This window comes from Vulpes lagopus, chromosome 10, assembly GCF_018345385.1.
Source record: "Vulpes lagopus strain Blue_001 chromosome 10, ASM1834538v1, whole genome shotgun sequence".
Taxonomy (NCBI): domain Eukaryota; kingdom Metazoa; phylum Chordata; class Mammalia; order Carnivora; family Canidae; genus Vulpes; species Vulpes lagopus.
The window spans coordinates 1,814,880-1,833,603 of record NC_054833.1 but is presented as its reverse complement, the minus strand read 5'-3'; the positions used below and the strand labels follow the sequence as shown (position 1 = coordinate 1,833,603).

Below are 18,724 nucleotides of genomic sequence, written 5' to 3'. Positions count from 1 at the left end.
CCTCTAGTTATCGTGCTCAGATGGGACCACAGCAAGATACAAGTGAAGAAACGAGAAATTCTAGAAGAGTGGTTGCACATGCTTACTTTTGGAAGAGATTGACCTTAAATGAGCTTTTGTTTTAAAGATTTTATTTATATATTTATTTGAGACAGAGAGAGAGCACAAATGGGGAGGAGGGTCAGAGGGAGGGAGAGGGAGAAGCAGGCTCCCCGCTGAGCAAGGGACCCCCCCCCCCCCCAGTGTGGATATGGGGCTTGACCTGGGATCATGAACCAAGCTGAAAGCAGGTGCTTAACCAACTGAGCACCCAGGTGCCCCAGTGATTTCTACTTTTTAAAAATGTTTTTCCAGGGGTGGCTGGCTGGCTTAGTCAGTGGAGCAAGCAAATCTTGATCTTAGAGTTGTCAGTTTGAGCTGCACAGTGGGTGTAGAGATTACTTAAAGTCTTTTAAAGGGACTCCTTGGGGGCTCAGTCAGTTCAGCATCAGACTCTTGATTTTGGCTCAGGTCCTGATCTAAGGGTTGTGAGATAGAGCCCTGCCGTGGGCTCCTGTTTAATATTCTTTCTCTCCCTCTCCCACCCCACCCCCCAGTTCATGTTCTCTCTCTCAATAATAATAATAATAATAATATCCTAAAAAATAAAAATGTTTTTCCATATTTAAATTTTTTTTCATAACAATAAGAGGTTTAGTTCAAAATAGGGAGATGCAGGTTGAGTTGCTTGCAGGGAGGTCACTTTGAGGTCTTGCATCACACACATGCATTCCCAGCCTACCTTTAAATTTTCAACCCACATAAACAACAAACAGGATAACAACTTACCGTCTTCTAAATCCCTACGGTTCTCTAAGCACTTTACTTGCTTCATCTCATTTAATCCAGTGCCTTTCCAAAGAAGGTATTATCAACAATATTCCTAATTTAGAGGTAAAAGGAGATTAGATTTGAAGAGGTGAATGAACAGGCTTAAGGCCTTACGTCTCATTTTAGTGTTCTCTTGATCCTCTCTCTTTTTTGTCCAGTCACCTTTGATTGAGTCCAGCTCATCAGTGTATATTCTGGTCTTTGAGCTGAAGACCACAAATATACAGACTCACCATCTGTCTGGAAAACTTCCCCCCCACCCCCCAAGTAAAGGCATCTGGGACCTGGGGGCAGGCTTTCCTGAGAGCACTTCCCCCTTCCTTCTTCCGCTGTCTTTAACTTTTGCTCCTGGGGCCACAGCCAGCTCTACCGATTGCTCGCTGGACCCCCTGGTGCATCTTCCTGCCAGATCAGAGATCCGTACGGTGACCGCTCCCGCTCCTCCAGAGAACCCGAGAGCCCGCAGCCAGCAGCGCATTTGCTCTTCCTCTGGCTCCTTCTTCCCCATTTCTTTCCCAGTCCCTCTATCCCTCTACCCTCTACTCTTTGTTCTCTCGGTTCCCATTCTTGTGCCTTCTCCCCTCATCTTTTCTCTGTTCTCTTCCATTTCAACCCCCGGTTTCTGTCTCAGCCTGCATTGCTCAAAGCGAATACCAAACTACTGTATTTGGGAGGAAAAGAGGTTTTTGAAAAGCCGTGGTCCCAAGCCTTGTTCGTTGATACGAAGCGCATTCATGGTTACTAGGCCTCACCATTCTCTTCTAAGATTCTCTTGGGGTTTTAGGGTCTCTTTCGCGGCGGTATGCGCGGCGGACCAAAGGGGCAGTGGGTGCACGGTGCCGTGGCTGCGGGACCAAGGGTCTGTAGTGGGAGGGGGCGAGCGGAGGGCTTCAGGTGCAAAGGTCCGGGGCGTTCCAAGCTGGAAGGAGCCGGGGCGGGGGGGAGGACGCAGAGAAGGGCGCGATCTCCCGTGCATTCATTCGTTGGTTCATCACCCAGGCGGGAGTTCTGACGACCACCGGTAGGCCACCAGTAGCTTCTGCCCCAGGAAGGCTTGGAGATGGCAGTTTCCCCAAAGTCGTGTCTACTCTTCCTCACTCTCTTCCAGCTGTCCAAGCCAGATTCGGGTAGGTCCCCGCTTCCCCCGCCCGGGCCTCCCGCTCGCGGCCCCGGCGACCTCCGCCGGGCACTCCCGCTGCCGACACCGACTTGGGTCTGTGCGGCCGCGGGCCTCCCGCGTCCACGCTGTCTGCCTGCCCGCTTTTCGCAGCCCGCTTTGACGTGATCGGACCCGCGGAGCCCGTCGTGGCGGCGGTGGGGGAAGACGTGGAGCTGCCCTGCCACCTGTCCCCGAACGTGAGCGCCGAGCGCATGGAGCTGCGCTGGTTCCGCGGGAAGGCGGCGGCCGTGGTGCTGGTGCGCAGGGACGGGCGCGAGCAAGAGGCCGAGCAGGTGGCCGAGTACCGCGGCCGGGCCTCGCTCGTGGACGCCGACATCGCGGCCGGGCGCGTCGCGGTGAGGATACACCGGGTGAGGGCCTCGGACGACGGCGAGTACCGCTGCTTCTTCCGGCAGGATGCGAGCTACGAGGAGGCCAGCGTGCACCTGAAGGTGGCCGGTAAGTACGCCTGCTTTGACCGGGCGCGGTGGCGTCCGGGCGGGGTGGGTTATCCTGTGGCCCTGGTACTTTGGAAACCACCAGATGCAGTGCCCAGATGCCTTTTAGGATGGACAAGGGGGCAGGCCCAGAGTGGGAGGGGGCGGGAGGGGCGTTTGGGAGTGGGGTCAGAGCATTTCCCCGTATTATTAATCAAATAAATGTAAGATGTAATGGCTCTAGAACACTCTTTTCCATGGGCACACCTAGTCTCCGTGATTCAGGCTCAGCCCTGAACATTTTGATCTACTTTTCACTACGTACTTTTCACCCACTACGATGAGGCTGTGGTGCACATCCTCTGCGGCTGCTTTATGGATTAGCACCCAATGACTGATTTCCTAAGATCCTAGAGCCTGGCTGCTCCTTAACATTCTTGATCCACCTAGACAAGCTTTTGGTTTTTGATTCCTTTTATTTTGCTTCAAGCCAAAATTCAGGGCGAAACAATAAAGGAAATGGTAAGCATTCAGGAGGAAAGCATGCACTGTCTCTGGTTTTCCCACTTACTAGTGAATGGCAGCAAACAAATCTCTTTCTGAGCCTTATTCCTTGCTGTAAAACTGTCAAAAGGAGATTTTTCAAGAATGAAATAAAATTAGACAATACCTAAGAAACTGCATTATCAATGCTTGTAGAAGTATTGTATACTTGTGAACAAGTATAATACTTGTTATTACTTGTGAACAAGTAATTATTATTGCTATGCCTCAGACTGCCCTATAATTTCCAGTATATGAATATATTACCTTTTATGTTTATACTAAAATAAAGTTTAAAAAATACTTGGGTGTAATTTGGGTCCCTGCCTCAGAACAGGGACATAATGCATTATGTACAACTCACATTTCCTTCTTCGGAAAGTATCTTAAACATTGATTATAAAACCCTAGAGATCTGATAGCATAAAACTGCCGTTGTTACCTTTTATGAATGATAGACATCTTTGAGAATCTGCTGTAGATGGCAGCTTTTTCATGAAAAGAATCCACATTTTCACACAAATTGGAACATGGATTTAAACCAACAGTTGTGGACACATGTTTGAGGATTCTTCTCTGCAGCTTGGTTTTTTTTGTTTTTGTTTTGTTTTTTGTTTTTTGTTTTTTGTTTTTTGTACTCTGTAGAAGTGTAAGAAAATAATCAGGCTGAAGACAGAAAGGAAAAACAGCTTTATGTTGATATATATTAGGACATAACTGTGTGTAGGGAAGATGAGGTTGAAACCCATTTAAGAAAATCCCTGAATCAGTAACACAGATAAAGGAAACTTAAATTGTCAGCTACAATCTCAATGCAAAGAACCTCCAACCTCCTTCTCTTCAAGGATACTCCTTCTCTGATCATCCTCAAATACCCACTCCTAGTTCTCCTACCCGCCCCCCACCCCCCAAGGCTTTCATAATACTTCTGACCAAAGCCCTCTCCCATCTCTGGAGCTCCCTTACTTGTGTCTATGCCATTGGTCTTGTTCTTCCTGCCGATTAGAAAAGCTCCCTTTGTTGGCCCATCAATCTCCTGCCCACATCTCAAGCACTAAGTCCCAATATGGCATCCCTCTCCGATAAGGCAGGAAATTTCTTTTATTGATAGCACAGCTTTCTTGTGTAATGGAATAGGAGATGAAGATGGATCCTTCACTCCCAGTCCCTGCGTGCTTCTGTTTCTAAAACTGTGTAACCCTATGGTTATAAGACTCCCAGGAGAACGTCCACTAAAGAAGTAAGGCCAGTTTCTCTCTCCATAGCTCTGGGCTCCGATCCTTACATCCGTATGGAAGTTCAAGAAAGTGGAGAGGTCCGGCTGGAGTGTACCTCAGTAGGATGGTACCCAGAACCCCAGATACAGTGGAGAACTTCCGAGGGAGAAAAGTTTTCATCCACATCAGAGTCTAGGAATCCTGATGAAGAAGGCCTGTTCAGTGTGGCTGCTTCAGTGGTCATCAGAGACCCCTCCATGAAGAATGTAACCTGCTGTATCCAGAACCTCCTTCTTGGCCAGCAGAAGGAAGTAGACATTTTGATACCAGGTCAGTAAAATCAAGGCTGAGTTCCTATTTGATGCCATTTCAGGGCCATATTGCCTGGGACACCTGCCCAAGCCATGCCCTCATGGTACAATTGTCTACTTTCCCCACCTAAGCATAAAGGACCACTGGCATAAAGGAACCTCCCTCAATTTCATTAGAAGAGAAAAGATTAAAAAAAAAAAAAAAAAAAAGAAGAGAAAAGATTCTTTAAAAAAAATATTTATTTATTCATGAGAGGTACATAGAGAGAGAGGCAGAGACATAGGCAGAGGGACAAGCAGGCTTCCCGCGGGGGATCCTGATGCAGGACTCGAATCCAGGACCCCGGGATCACAAACCAAGCCAAAGGCAGACACTCAATCACTGAGCCACACAGTGCCCCGGAAAAGAAAAGATTCTAAATGCATAAAATCAGGGGGTCCTGGGTGGCTCAGTCGGTTAAACATCTGCCTTCAGCTCAGCTCATGATCCCAGGGTCCTGGGATTAAGCCCCACCTTGGGCTCCCTGCTCAGCCAGGAGTCTGCTTCTCCCTCTGCCTCTCCCCACTGCTTGTTCTCTCTCTCTCTCTGTCCAATAAATAGAATATTTTTTAAAAAGATTTTATTTATTCATGAGAGACACAGAGAGAGAGAGAGAGAGAGAGAGAGAGAGAGAGAGGCAGAGACACAGGCAGAGGGAGAAGCAGGCTCCATGCAGGGAGCCCGATATGAGACTCAATCCTGGGACTCTGGGATCACACCCTGAGCTGAAGGCAGACACTGAACCGTTCAACCACTGAGCCACCCAGGTGTCCCAAAAAATAGAATCTTTAGGGGTTCCTGGGTGGCTTGGCGGTTTAGCGCCTGCCTTTGGATCCTGGAGTCCCAGGATCAAGTTCCACATTGGGCTCCTTGCATGGAGCCTGCTTCTCCCTCTGCCTGTGTCTCTGCCTCTCTCTGTGTCTCTCATGAATAAATAAATAAAATATAAAAAAATAAATAAATAGAATCTTAAAAATTTTTTTTAAATCCTAAATCCATAAAATCTGCCTTGATCTCATAGAAAGTCCAGATTTTCCATTTTGGGATATAGATCTTAGATACAGAAACTTTGTCTCTGGGGGTGGGCCTCCTCTCCTGAAGTAACAAGAAAACCCATTTCCACCCTTGCCCCTCTGTCTTTCTCATCCCATGCTAGAGCTCTGTCTAGGTTTCCAGGGTCCTCAGGAAAGCAGGTATTCTCATTATTCCCCCAAACTATCTCTGGCTTAGGCAGGAACATTTCCTTATTCTTTGGTCATTGAGTCCCATTCTGTGGCACACAGTCCCATTCTGTGACAATTCCCTTCCTGATTTACTTCCTCTACCCACTTGGCTCCCATCCTGTATTGACAGTTAAGAAAGAATTTTCACAATAACCTGAATTGATCCATTATTTTCTTTATTTCCCCGGTCCTGTCCCGAAATGACTTTTTTTTTTCTTGCCCATAATTCAAACTTTCTTGAAAAACTGACACCAAAGTAGATCACTGTTGTATACCTTGCAAAATTAAACATAATTACATCATCTTGGTTATATTAACTGGAATTACTAAACCATTAAGGCTTTCTGCAATATAACAGAAATTCAAGAGGTTGTGTGGACCATACATGTTGTTTTCTTCTAAACAAATACACTTGTGTGAGTGGCCTTTTGTCCTGTTGGCTATCACAGCACTGTTAAATAGCCTGCACAAGGAACCACCATCTGAGCATGGTTGAAAAACAGGGTAATCTTGTAGCAACCTTGACATCCATGAACTAGGAATTTGGGCTCTGAGCTAGCTATTTCTTTTTACGTTTTTTTCTTATCCCTTCCAAGGGCAGGTGTAGTAAATCCTTAGCCAAAGGCATGAAAAACAACAACAAAAACACACACACACACACACACACACACACACAAAGGCATTTTGATCCTTTCACAGGCAGCCAGTCCCAATCTCTAAGGTGACACCCCTAGTGAGCAGCATGCCATCAGGCCCGAAATGACTCCTGTTCATTTCATTCCTCTCTTTCTCTGCCCTCACCTACTTAAGATTGAAACTTTTCTGAAGAGCTAAAAGCAGCATTGGAAGGACTATTTTTTTGCCAGGGGAGGAGTGGGAGAGGTCCAAATTATCCTCTCTTCCAACCCTTTGGAATCAGAAAACAGAGCTGGATTTATTCGGAGTTGTACAACAACTTGTCCTTCTTGGGATTTTGTTTCAGCTCCCTTCTTCCCAAGATTGACTCCTTGGATGGTGGCAGTGGCTGTCATCCTGATGGTCCTGGGACTTCTCACAATTGGGTCCATAGTTTGTACTTGGAGACTATACAAGGAAAGATCTAGACACAGAAGGGATGAATTCAGCTCTAAGGGTAAGTCGTGGGCTGCTTGTCAGGCGTGCTTCCAAATGGGGTTAGATCCAAGTCCTTTCAGATGGCTGCCAATAGGAAGATATTTGATTCCAGAATTCTGAAAGTCAAGAGGGGGGGGGATTATAAGGCACCTGAATCCACCAATACCCAATATGAAGGTCTGGGGTGTAGAAGGAGTCAAAACCAATGCTAACTGAGATATTAGACCTGATATTCACTCACTATCGCCACTCCACAGCCCCCAGACTCTCTTCTCACTTCTAACTCAGTTTCCCAGTAAAGATTGCAGATCTCATCCCAAACCAGTAGGAACTTCCTGCTGACACATTTCTTAGGAAAAAAAACAAAAAACAAAAAAAAACACCACCATAATCCTTGTTCCTTATTATTGACAAAGTTTCTGTAATCAGGTAGTCATGAATTAACAATTTACTCCTTTATGTGTTCCTCACACCAGTTTTTTACCCTCCCTCATGCCCACTATAAAAGGTCATTAAGGTATTTGTTTGTTTTCCAGAGAAACTCCTAGAAGAGCTCAGTAAGTTCTCTCTTCTTGTCATTATTTCACCAAGATGTTCTCTCTTGTTAGAAAACCTGTCACTGACTCTCTCTCTCTCTCTCTCTCTCTCTCATTGCAGAATGGAAAAAGGCTACACTGCACAGAGGTCAGTGGCTCTGAACTTCTCAGGAGCTCTGAGGCTCAATCCCCCAGGGATTCAAAGTCCTATCATACTTGGAAATAAAAAACACTAACCCATTTTCCTGGTAAGGATAGATAGGGGAAAGATGATAGCAAATGGCCTCCACATTTTCCTTGAAGCACATAGAGGGCCCTTGGGAGATGATGAGAAGACAAGCCCCTCTGACAGGGACCATTGGGCATTGGCGACAGTTGGCTCACACTTCACCCCAAGACTTTTGATGGAAGAGGAAAATAGAGACAGCTGCACAGGCCAAACAGTTCTCCTCCTAAGAGGACCTGCCAACATCTAGAACAGTGCTTATTTACTTACTTACTTACTTACTTACTTACTTACTTACTTACTTACTTACTTATTTATTGGAAAAGAAAGAATAGGTCTTGTAACCCCTAATGGTCACTGATGCTCAGACTTGTGCTCTCTGTCTCTAGTTGATGTGACTCTGGATCCAGACACCGCCCACCCCCACCTCTTTTTGTCTGAGGATTCAAAGTCTGTCCGACTGGAAGATTCACGTCAAGAACTGCCTGAGAAACCAGAGAGATTTGACTCCTGGCCTTGTGTGTTGGGTTGTGAGACCTTCACATCAGGGCGACATTTCTGGGAGGTAGAGGTGGGAGACAGGGCTGACTGGGCAGTCGGCGTATGTAGGGAGAATGTGGTGAAGAAAGGGTTTGACCCCATGACTCCTGAGAATGGGTTCTGGGCTGTGGAGTTGTATGGGAATGGGTACTGGGCCCTCACCCCACGGCGGACCCCTCTCCCATTGGTAGGACACCCCCGTCGGGTGGGGATTTTCCTGGACTATGAATCAGGAGACCTCTCCTTCTACAATATGACTGATGGGTCCCCTATTTATGCTTTCTCCAATGCTTCCTTCTCTGGTCCCCTCCAGCCTTTCTTCTGCCTGTGGTCCTGTGGTAAAAAGCCCCTGACCATCTGCCCAATCACTGATGGGCCTGAGAGAGTCACAGTGGTTGCTGATGCCAAGGACTTCACTAAGGAGATCCCGCTGTCCCCCATGGGGCAGGACTCTGCCTCTGGGGATACAGACACCCTCCATTCTAAGCTAATCCCCACCCAGCCCAGCCAAAGGGCACTTTAAGGAATATCCCAGCCAGACTGCTTTCCTTTGCCCTAAGGCCTTCCCTCCATGCCTCTGAAGCACCACCTGTCAGCTCCTCCATTTCTTCCTGTTGGGTAGGGATCAGTTGGTCTTGGGGAGGTTGTGCTGCTGCTGCTGCTGCTGCTGCTGCTGCTAGAGAGTGTGGGGTGTGGGACCTTCCTCATCTGTTTCTGTACTGATGCTCAGGGGGCAGGGAGGTAACTCTGAAGCTCCTTCCAGTGTTCTCCTATCCCCAGAGGCCAAATCCTAAAGGGAGGGATAGCTCGGCAATAAGATGGGGGTTGGGTTGGCATGGGGTTATGACAGAAACATCTGGGTGTCCAGAATAGGGATGTGTAGAGGAACATGCTTTAGGCAAGCAGGAAACCCAAAAGGTTCTGGGAAGAGAAGATCCAAGGTTGAAATCCCATAAAGTAACTTGTGTGTGGGGGGGGCATCCCAAAGGAGGACAGTGAGGGGAACCCAGGCCAAGGATGAACACCTGGCCCACTTCTAGAGTTTCTGGGCTTGTATCTCCAGTTCCCTAAGACACACCCTCCAGAGTGGAGACCACTGGCACTACTTCTGTGGGATCTGAGCAGTTGGCCTGGGGGCCTAGAGAAGGGATGAAATGAGCAGGGCTGGGGGCCAGACTGAACATTTGATCCAGGAGAAAACTTCAGACAAAAGCCAGGCTGCAAGCATTGCCATACCCCAGATCCTGCTTTCCTCTCTGCTGTCTCCTGTTTGCCTGTCACCCAGGGGTCATTCCAGTCTCTCTTTGTGGACTCCACACACATTTTCAGCTCTCTCCTTCCTTTTGATTTAGAATCTGTCCATCTCAGAGGCTTTACAGGAATCCACCTGAGTGACTGCACCCTTTTATCAGCCAGGGTCAGCCTCAGGGCCCCTCGGCCCTCATCCCAACATCTGGTTTAAACCCCTCAGACTCGGAACCTGCGTGGCTCAGTTGGTTTGGTGTTGGCCTTTGGCTCAGCTCCTGGTTCTGGGGTCCTGGGATCGAGTCCCACATGGGGCCCCCTGGTCAGTGGGAGCCTGCTTGCCCCTCCCCCCTGCTCGTGCTCTCTATCTCAGTCAATTAAATAAACACATAAATCTTAAAAAAAAAAAAAAAGACCCCAAATGTACCTTCAATTTGCTCCCCCTGCAGTTCATGGCCACCCCAGGCCAGCATTCAGTCTCCCCACCCAGCATCCCTGTGCACTGCCCCCTGGGTCCCCAGATGCCATGTCCCTGTGCTCAGCACAGCTAGGCTGACCACGCCTGTTCATGTCTGCATTTTCCTGTAGACATGTAGCTTATCATGCCAATGGACTGCTTACACCTTCCATTTCCATTGTGTTTTTCCAGTTTCCAGAAGAGAGGTCACCCATGGTTTTAGCCTAATAAGTCTGTTGATTGCTGAAAGTGGCATCTGCACATTTTCTTTACCCCAATGAGTGGAACTGAAACAAAAACAGGAAAGAAACTGCATGCATAGAAAAAAAAGAAAGAAAGAAAGAAAGAAAGAAAGAAAGAAAGAGAAACTGCATGTGAATGCAGCTGACTGGACAGAGCAGCGTGCGTTTCTGTTTCCAAGACTCCTCTGCAGGCCTGATGGCAGTGGGCTGGCAGGGGCAGGCAGGCACTAGGGGCTGCTGTCCCCTTAGCATCTAGCTACTTACAGAAAGGCCGGAGTACCCGTGGCTGCTGACTTGTAGCCTCTGGGAGGTGACTCCATGTCTACTACTAAAAAGGTAATTGACTCCTGGTATAGGTGAGTGAGGCCACCTCTTCAGATGTTAACAGTACTCCTCCAGGAGGAGGAAAGATTTGGGAAATTTTTAATGGTAATGCCTTGTAATTGGAAACCAGAAACACTTGGGTGATCTTTAGAAACCACTCTTCCAGAGGGGAAGCCCTATGGTTTCCTATTTCAAGACCCTTGTTGTTCAGTAAGATGCCCACTTTCCCCTGTGTGGTCCCAAGCAAGGATCGAAAAGGGTCTCCTTCACAGAAGGCCTGACCTTAATGCAATTCAAGCATGTCCACAGCCCAAAGGGGACAGATTGTGAATCTCCAAAGGTCCACCAAATGGTGGGAGACCATATCACCTGATATGTGTGTCGCCTGCCAAGAAATCATCAAAATCAGATCTATTACAAATCCAACAACAAGAAAGCCAGCTTCCAAATTATGTTCACACTGGACATATTATTTCCATCATTGTACCACATGACATATCTCATGAGTAAGCTAAGAACCAATTTTTCTTAATTTGCAGTCTACTAACTACCCTCACAGAGGACTGTGACAAAGTAAAGCCCAACATTGTCTCTTAGGGGGCGATTCTAAACACCAAACAGGCCTATTATCATCACATTCACTGTGTATCGTGACATACGACATTGTCAACAACTCTCTATTACTCATCTTTGTTACTATCAGCCCGGAGACCCCAACCCCTTTATGAATACACATAAAGGCTTGTGCATCAGGAGACCCACACAGGTGTTATTTGGGGATTTCAGAGATAAGAAACTGAAGCCAGGAGTCATAAAGATATCTAATTAAAGCATATAGTCTGTGTCCAAGCTAGGATCTGAAAGTGAGTGTCCTTGTTCTCTCTCTGTTTAGGACATATTCCACAGAACAAACCACGATGAGTAGCAAGACTAGAGACTTAGAGAGATTACCAAGGTGGGATCCATTGATTGGGTGAGTCTTAGGTATGAAGAGGGTCAGGAGAAGAAAAACAATGAAATGTGCCACCTTTTACTCGGACCAAGAGCAGGGACCTGGAGAACCAGATAGAAAGGGCCCCTTCATCATTTCATGGATCCTCAACACCCAGTGTCTTCCTTTCCATTGGAGCCCCTGCCTCAAACACTTCTCACCACATTGTCCACCTCATGCCATGCCCCACACCCCAATACCCTTGGGAGAAGAGCATTATTTATCACGGCTTTAAGTATTCATTTGTGTTCAAATTATACTTCTAGAAAGTCAAAGAAAAACAAAGTCCAAAGTTCTTTAAAAATATTTGGGAATCTTAGGCAGTTGCTCTGCTGGTTTAATGTATAACGTGTATCCTGAAATGTTTATGTGAAATCTCACTCAGAATAGACAGGGCTGCCACAAGAACCCCTCTCTGAGAATAGAAAGACATCATAGGTTTTAATCAGCTCTGTGACTCCTCTCCCCTTCCTCCTAATCCTTGACCTACCCATGATCCATGATTTCCCTGACCACTCAAGGAAAATGGTCACCAGGTACAGTACTGAGCTGACAGTAGATTCTTAGGAAACATTTGTGTCCTTCCTTTCCACTCACCCACTCCACCCCCAGCTCTCACCTCTTTTCATGAGACACCTCTAAGGAAGAACTTATCTGATCTCCTCCAGGCTCTCTCCAACTGGCTCTCTCCAACTGGCACCAGCTACCTCCAGGCTCTCTCCAACTGGCACCAGCTACCAGTGCCTAGAGGAAACAATCAGTCTTGGTAGTCCTGGCTTTATTTCTGAATTTTCTAGAAGAGATGACATCGGATGTTGCTAGACCTCTAAAACCCAAAAAGTTTATCTGTATCCTTGAGAGATTATATTTGTCTTCACAAAACGCTTACATACAGCCTCCTCCTGTACAACCACTCCAATAATCGGATTTTAATATTCTCTACAGATTATTTCCGTCTTTTCTCCTGGACAGGTGGGCTCTGGCATTTCAGGTACCAGGGGACACCTTCCTTTGGTTATAGTCATCCCTGGCTATTTCCAATGATTCATATCCAGACCTCCCAGTGCACGTGGGTACACATATACGGAGCCTATGAACATCCATCGTAAGTTGTGCTTTGGACTCTGGCACTCTAGGATTCACAAATATTTTGGGCCAGAGGCCTGTACCACAGAGGTCTGAACATTCTTTTGAATGTGGCTCCTCCACTTTACCCTTAAAAGAAAGATTCAGCCTTTTTCTAAAGCTCCTAAAATAATGATTCAAACGTGGGTTCACAGGAGAATCACCTAGGGGTGGAGGGGAATTCTTAACAAATACAATTCCCAGGTGGAACTCTCAGGTCTGAGGTGGGGAGGATGTTGGCAATAGCTACATGCTTTCACATGTCACCTCCTGCTACCGGCAGAGCAGTGGATCTGTTAAGAATTACAGGTTGCGCCCCTGGGACCCACTGTGCGACGGATCCACCCACCGATGAGCCTGCCCAGCACCTGCGAGCACCATGTCTGGTTCCTCCAGCGTCGCCGAGATGAAGAAAGTGGCTCAGCAGCTCCGGCTGGAAGCGGGGCTCAACCGCCTGAAAGTCTCCCAGGCAGCTGCAGATTTGAAATAATTCTGTCTGCAGAATGCCCAACACGACCCCCTGCAAACTGGTGTGTCTTCAAGTACGAATCCCTTCAGACCCCAGAAAGTCTGTTCCTTTTTGTAGTAAAACGAATCTTTTGATGGTTTTCTAAACCACTTTACATGAACCAGTGAATATTCAAAGGAGAACTAAATTTGAAGCCTGTACCAAAGCTTATCCCTATAACACGTGCCATACTATATAAACTTCTACCTTTGTCAGTCCTTAACATCTACCTCTCTGAATTTTCATAAATTTCTATTTCACAAGGGCAATTATTTTATATACACTGGCAGCAGCATATAATAAAATACTTAAGTGTAAAAGTTTAAAAAAAAAAAAAAAGAACTACAGGTTGCTAGGCTTTAAGCGGGTGACTCTCACACTTGGGCCTGCCTTGGAATTGCATGGAGCGGTTATTAGACACAGATTACTGGACTTTGTCCCCAAAATGCCTGATTCAGTAGGTCTGGCTGAGACTAAGAATTTGCCTCTAACTGGTTCCCCAGAGAGGAGGATTTGTTGCATCATTTATGAGATGAAGCACTGTATTTCCTTAACTGAATTTAGATGAAACTGTAAAGCACCTAGGAAAGCAGTTTCTCAGATGGACAGAGACAAAATGTCTCGTCTGAAATACTGCGGGCAGTTAATACACTAGTCCTAGCTTTGTTTGAAACTCGCAGTCAGGTTCCTGGACTTGCAGTGAATGCTTTTCTGACCACAGGATCCTGATTGTAACACTTGGCGAGAAAAGGTCATATATGATATTAGGTATGTTTAGAAAGGTGGCTGCATGGTATCAAGGGCCCCCTGTGCCAGGTTTACTAGATACAGAAACTACTCCCCCCACTCCCCCCCTCCTTTTTTTTTTCAAACTACCTCTTGCAGTAAAACATCCATAGAGTAACACCGTAAGTCCTCAGTGCATAGAGCAAAATGAACTCAGAACCCGGAGCTAGACCAGCCGGCCTCCTAACCTGGCTCCCAGAGTGAGCACCTGCGGGCTGGGCTTCAGCCCGCACACACCTGCCGTGCCCTAAGACCTGGGAGAACGCGGTCTGCCTTCTGCAGGACTCCCCGAGAGTGGAGGGAGGGTGCCCTTCTTCTCCGGCATCCCGCCCCGCCCTCCGCGGGGCCTGGCATCCAGGTCGCAGAACAGGTGCTCCTCGGCCGCCCCGGGAACCCGGCCGCGTGCGGCGCTTCCCAGGCGGGCGCGCCGGCGGCTTACCCCGGCGCACTTTAACTCTTTCTCCGGAGAAGTCCCTTATCTTGAATAAATTAATAGTGTTTCCGGAGACCCAGAAATATATTAAGAGCAAGAACAACCTTCGGTGAGTCAGGATGGCCGAGCGGTCTAAGGCGCTGCGTTCAGGTCGCAGTCTCCCCTGGAGGCGTGGGTTCGAATCCCACTCCTGACAAGTTGTTTTTAGCAATTGAATGTATCCTGCCTCCTTTTCCTATATTCTCCCTCGTGTGAAATGATCAATATTTTAAAATTTCTTATCAACGCTCTAAAATTATGCACTCTATCTAGAAGACATAAGATCTAGTAGTTTTACCTTCATCTCCTATCTTTCTCACATTCAAGGAATGAAAGGCATGTCAACTCCTAAATCACAAACACTGATGTTCCCAGGGCCCCTCTTTTGTTATGTTTACTTATAGATTTCTTTCTAATATTCACCTTCAAGCTTATTTCCCATCCCTCACCCCCATAAGAAATTACTGGAGAGAGGTCATCTTTTCCTTTCTAAATATTTTTTTTTGTAGAACATTTGTTTTTGGTTTCAGTGCTTCCCTCTTTAATTTACATAAATGACGCTGCCTCCTATATTTCATTCTATTTTTACCATATTATGTCCTACCATGGCTTTCAGGTTTATTTATGCTGCTGTATGTACATCTAGGCCTGGAAAAAAAGATCAATTTCTTTCAATTGCCACAAGTGTGTGTTTGCCTACTCACCCAGGGATGACTCCCAGTTTGGGTCCCATGCCTCCCCACCACAGAAAAGGTGCTCTCAATGAACATCCTCCCATCTATTCCATTGTGGAGCTTTCCCTGTCATAACAGCATGAGAGTCTGACGGTTTGCAAACTTTGAGCTTCAGAAAAGGATTCAGGACCCAGGGAATGTGATTTAGAAACACAGAAATTCGTGTGTAGTGACGTCTTCAGAAATATTCCCCAAATTCAAGGTTCCTGATGTCCAGCCTGCTTATCTTAAGCATCAATAGCTAATTACAAATATTAGCATACGGTATTTCTATTTTGAACTCAAAACTTGGACAGTGAATATTATTATTCTTACACAATTTATTGCAAAGCCCCAAATAATAAAAAATCTCAGGTAACTCGAGTTTTCTCCCCACTGTTCCTTTTTAAAAAAGAAATCTAATCAAACACTCACTTAGAAAGACAGCAAATGGGGCAAATCTGTTTTGTGATCATTGACATTCAGAATCATTCTGCCCTCTCCCAAACTCCTTAAAATTCACAGGAATGTTCATACATATAGTGAAAGAAAAATGAATTGGTATTTCTTAGAAAGATGGTCATCAATAAGGTTAGTAAAGAACAACTAAAGTAGGTTTCTCCTTATTGTCCAGGTGGCCATATATTCAGTCCATGTCTGCCCGTTTTGAGTCCCCACTTGGGTCTCAGCAGCACATGACAAAGGAGGGAACAGCAAATAGGTGCAAAGAGGAGAAGCATTCAGAGATACTTGGGGGGCCAACAGGTTGATTTAATGCTATTCTGGTTACATGAGCTCACCCCTGACTCTGCCACTTATGAACTCTATGACTTTCCAGGCAAGTGACTTTGTATCCCTCTGCCTTGGTGCCCTCCTCTTTAAAATATGGGAAATAATTGAACAATCCTTTGTAAGTATGCTGTGAGAATTGCATAACCTAGTATGTATTAAGTACTTGGCAAATAATAAAGGCCTGGTAAATAACCAACACTGGATAAACGATATTTTTTTGTTCCAATAGAGCACCTGCTGTTTGCTGGGGCCTATGTTGAACTCTGGAGATCCAGAGATATAGCCCTTGCCCCAAGAAGTAGACAGGATGGCAACAAAGATAAAAAGCAAGTAGATGAGTATTGCTATCCAGGGTGAAATAAGAATTCCAGCTCCACCTCCTCACAGAAAAATCTCAGCAGTCCAGCCGTAAACTCTACTTACTCACAACTGGTAAATTCCAAATGCCACCCTTTCTGCTTGGGTAACACATGGTCTTTTTGAAAAACACAAACATAAACACAAACAAAACCATAAAGCAAAAACAAAACAAAACAAATGAAGTACTTGATAACTGTCAATTATCAGGTCATGTCCATCTGTGATCTTCATGAGGCCACAAATGATGAGGATGCCCAAAGGCCTTTGGTCATCTCCAGACACAGAAGAGTTTCAGGTGCAGACATACCTCCCCCCCTCATTGCTTCCACTTACCTGCACTGGGCATCCCCTTTCACACCTCTGGTCACACAGTTTCCCCTTTGCCCTGAGCACTTTTTCCACTCCTTCTCCTCAATCCATTCTCATGTCTGCAAGAAGTCTCCTACATTTCCTTCATGCTCAGTCTGGATGTCACTTCTTTCATGAAGTCCTCCCCCACTTCCTTCTACCTCCGCCAGTCTGGGTTAAATAGCAAACCATGGCCCACAGTGTCCCCACTCCCAGTATTATTAAATACTACCATCCTGGAACTGCCATTGAGTTGTTTGCCACACCGTCCCCTAGTCTTTTTAGAACAGAATTCAGGACCCATGTGTGATTAGCATGGTGCTTGCCCTATAGTTGGCTCTGGACAAATAGGCACCGCTTGAATAAACAAGCATTTGATTAAGTCATTTCCACCGGTACGTATAAATCACTTTCATGATTGAAAATATGGAGACTTAGAAAGGCTTTTAAGCTTTTGGGAGAGATGGTTAGATTCATCACCTGGAACATTCTATACATTTTAGTAGCCAGTACTATTACCTCATGCAATCAATTGAGGGCCTCTTGGCTGGAAGCATCCCAGTAAAGGTGTTCCTGGACCCCTATGGAGCAGGGGGGTGAAGATTAAGTCAAATTCAGTAACGGGATGAAGTAGTGGTTTAGTATTGACTTCTATACAGTGACTCAGCTATCCTCTGCATTTGATAGAATTCTGTACTCTAGGCCTGGAAAAAAAGGCTTTCATGAGCAGAGGATGGGAGGGTGTAGTGAAAAAGAGTCTGCCTTTTCATTACTGCTGATGCCTCTAAAGAAAAGGGGCAGTTAAGCTGCAGAGTGAGCGGAGAAATTCTCCATAAGAATAGTTGGTGTCTGAACTTTTCCTCAAAGCTTTGTGACATTTTGTTTCCATAGATAGAACAAGAGATCATATTTCAACCCTTGACCACCTACATAAAATAATGTGCTCTGAAGGTAAAAGCAGGTTGGTGGAACTTTTTGTGCCAGGTGGTGGGGAGCTTGGCGGTGGGAGATGAATAAGAGGGCTGGTAACAGCTACAGTGAGCTTCCATCTCTCTGGTCTTAGTTTCTGGAGGGGCCTGGCTGCAAGTAGAACTCCAGACTTCTTTCCTTCTTTCCATTTTTTCTTCCCTCTTGGAAAGTTTGGGAGTAGGTGCCTCAGCTCTTCTGAGCTTCTTCAAGTCAGCCTGCCTTTTCCAAGTCTGCCTGTTCTAGTGGGCCACCCACTCTGATGGACAATCACATAGATGCTTCTCCCTGACACGCTCTTTTCTGAAATCACGGTAACAAGTATTTGTTTCTGTTTGATTTTCCCTTCCAAAAAAATTCTGGGCACAAAATCACCTTTTAAAATACTCATTTACAGCTTGTGTTATATTGTTGGGTTTTGGTGGCTTTCAACAACACATTTATCAATCATGCCAGAGGTTGACCTTTCTAAAAATACTGCCTGCAGGTTGTGAGAGTGCATCCCTTTGGAATTCCCCCAGGTGAAAGAGAATAGAATGACCAGAGATGATGATGTAGTTTGTAGTTTAAACGTGGTGATTTTGCCTTCAGCTTTCCCTGGTTCCTTTAGCAAGTGCTAAAAATATATTACATGGGCAATAAAGATGTTGACATAAGGTAGAAATTCTTTCTCCCTAAAGAAATGTAAGTTCATCTTTACATTTCCTCTACGCAAACAGAGAGGCCACCCTCAGACCCATATAAAACAGTAGAGTCAAATTCCAAACTCTGCAGAGTAATCTATCCCAAATACTACACTTTGATCACTCATCCTCTTTATTGAGGGTGGGAAAATCACAAAAGGCCCCGCTGGGATTCGAACCCAGGATCTCCTGTTTACTAGACAGGCGCTTTAACCAGCTAAGCCACGGAGCCAACTCGTTCACTGGCTTCTAAATCGACTGTGAAAGGGAATGATCTTTGCTTTTGTTGCGTGCATCTCTGGATTTTCTCACTATAGAGGGTCAGGAGCAGCACAAATGCTTCACCTCCATGACGACCCCAGACCCTAACGACGAGTCAATCCCGCTTCACCACCACGAAGACCTAAGAAACCGCGCGGCTACAGGAAAACTTGAGTTCCTTCCCGCGGGAGCCCGAGGCATCCTGTCCCAGAAACTGCGAGCAGGGCAGTTCTCCT

General features: G+C 46.1%; 1 protein-coding gene, 2 non-coding genes and 1 pseudogene across 3 annotated transcripts; 3 read left to right on the top strand and 1 right to left on the bottom strand.

Moving 5' to 3' along the window:
* Window positions 1–598: 598 nt before the first annotated feature.
* On the top strand, window positions 599–9,827 carry BTN1A1 (butyrophilin subfamily 1 member A1). The gene is made up of 7 exons (XM_041771501.1): window positions 599–1,997; window positions 2,141–2,488; window positions 4,275–4,556; window positions 6,783–6,932; window positions 7,450–7,470; window positions 7,571–7,597; window positions 8,065–9,827. Exons 1-7 carry the CDS (start codon window positions 1,931–1,933, stop codon window positions 8,736–8,738), a joined length of 1,569 nt encoding a protein of 522 aa, XP_041627435.1. The 5' UTR covers window positions 599–1,930; the 3' UTR covers window positions 8,739–9,827.
* A 674-nt stretch (window positions 9,828–10,501) lies between these two features.
* On the top strand, window positions 10,502–13,362 carry LOC121500120 (annotated as a pseudogene).
* Window positions 13,363–14,439: 1,077 nt separating this feature from the next.
* TRNAL-CAG lies at window positions 14,440–14,522 on the top strand. The gene has a single exon. It is a non-coding gene; the product is annotated as a tRNA-Leu (tRNA).
* A 3,863-nt stretch (window positions 14,523–18,385) lies between these two features.
* TRNAT-AGU lies at window positions 18,386–18,459 on the bottom strand. The gene has a single exon. It is a non-coding gene; the product is annotated as a tRNA-Thr (tRNA).
* Between the last annotated feature and the right edge of the window lie 265 nt (window positions 18,460–18,724).

What these genes read in the sequence shown, in the direction of transcription:
- BTN1A1 (XM_041771501.1), top strand. Translation starts at nt 1,931, where the DNA reads ATGGCAGTTTCCCCAAAGTCGTGTCTACTCTTCCTCACTCTCTTCCAG. An exon ending in CGTGCACCTGAAGGTGGCCG is followed by an intron (nt 2,489 to 4,274) that starts GTAAGTACGCCT and finishes CTCTCTCCATAG; the next exon opens with CTCTGGGCTCCGATCCTTAC. An exon ending in AAAGGCTACACTGCACAGAG is followed by an intron (nt 7,598 to 8,064) that starts GTCAGTGGCTCT and finishes CTCTGTCTCTAG; the next exon opens with TTGATGTGACTCTGGATCCA.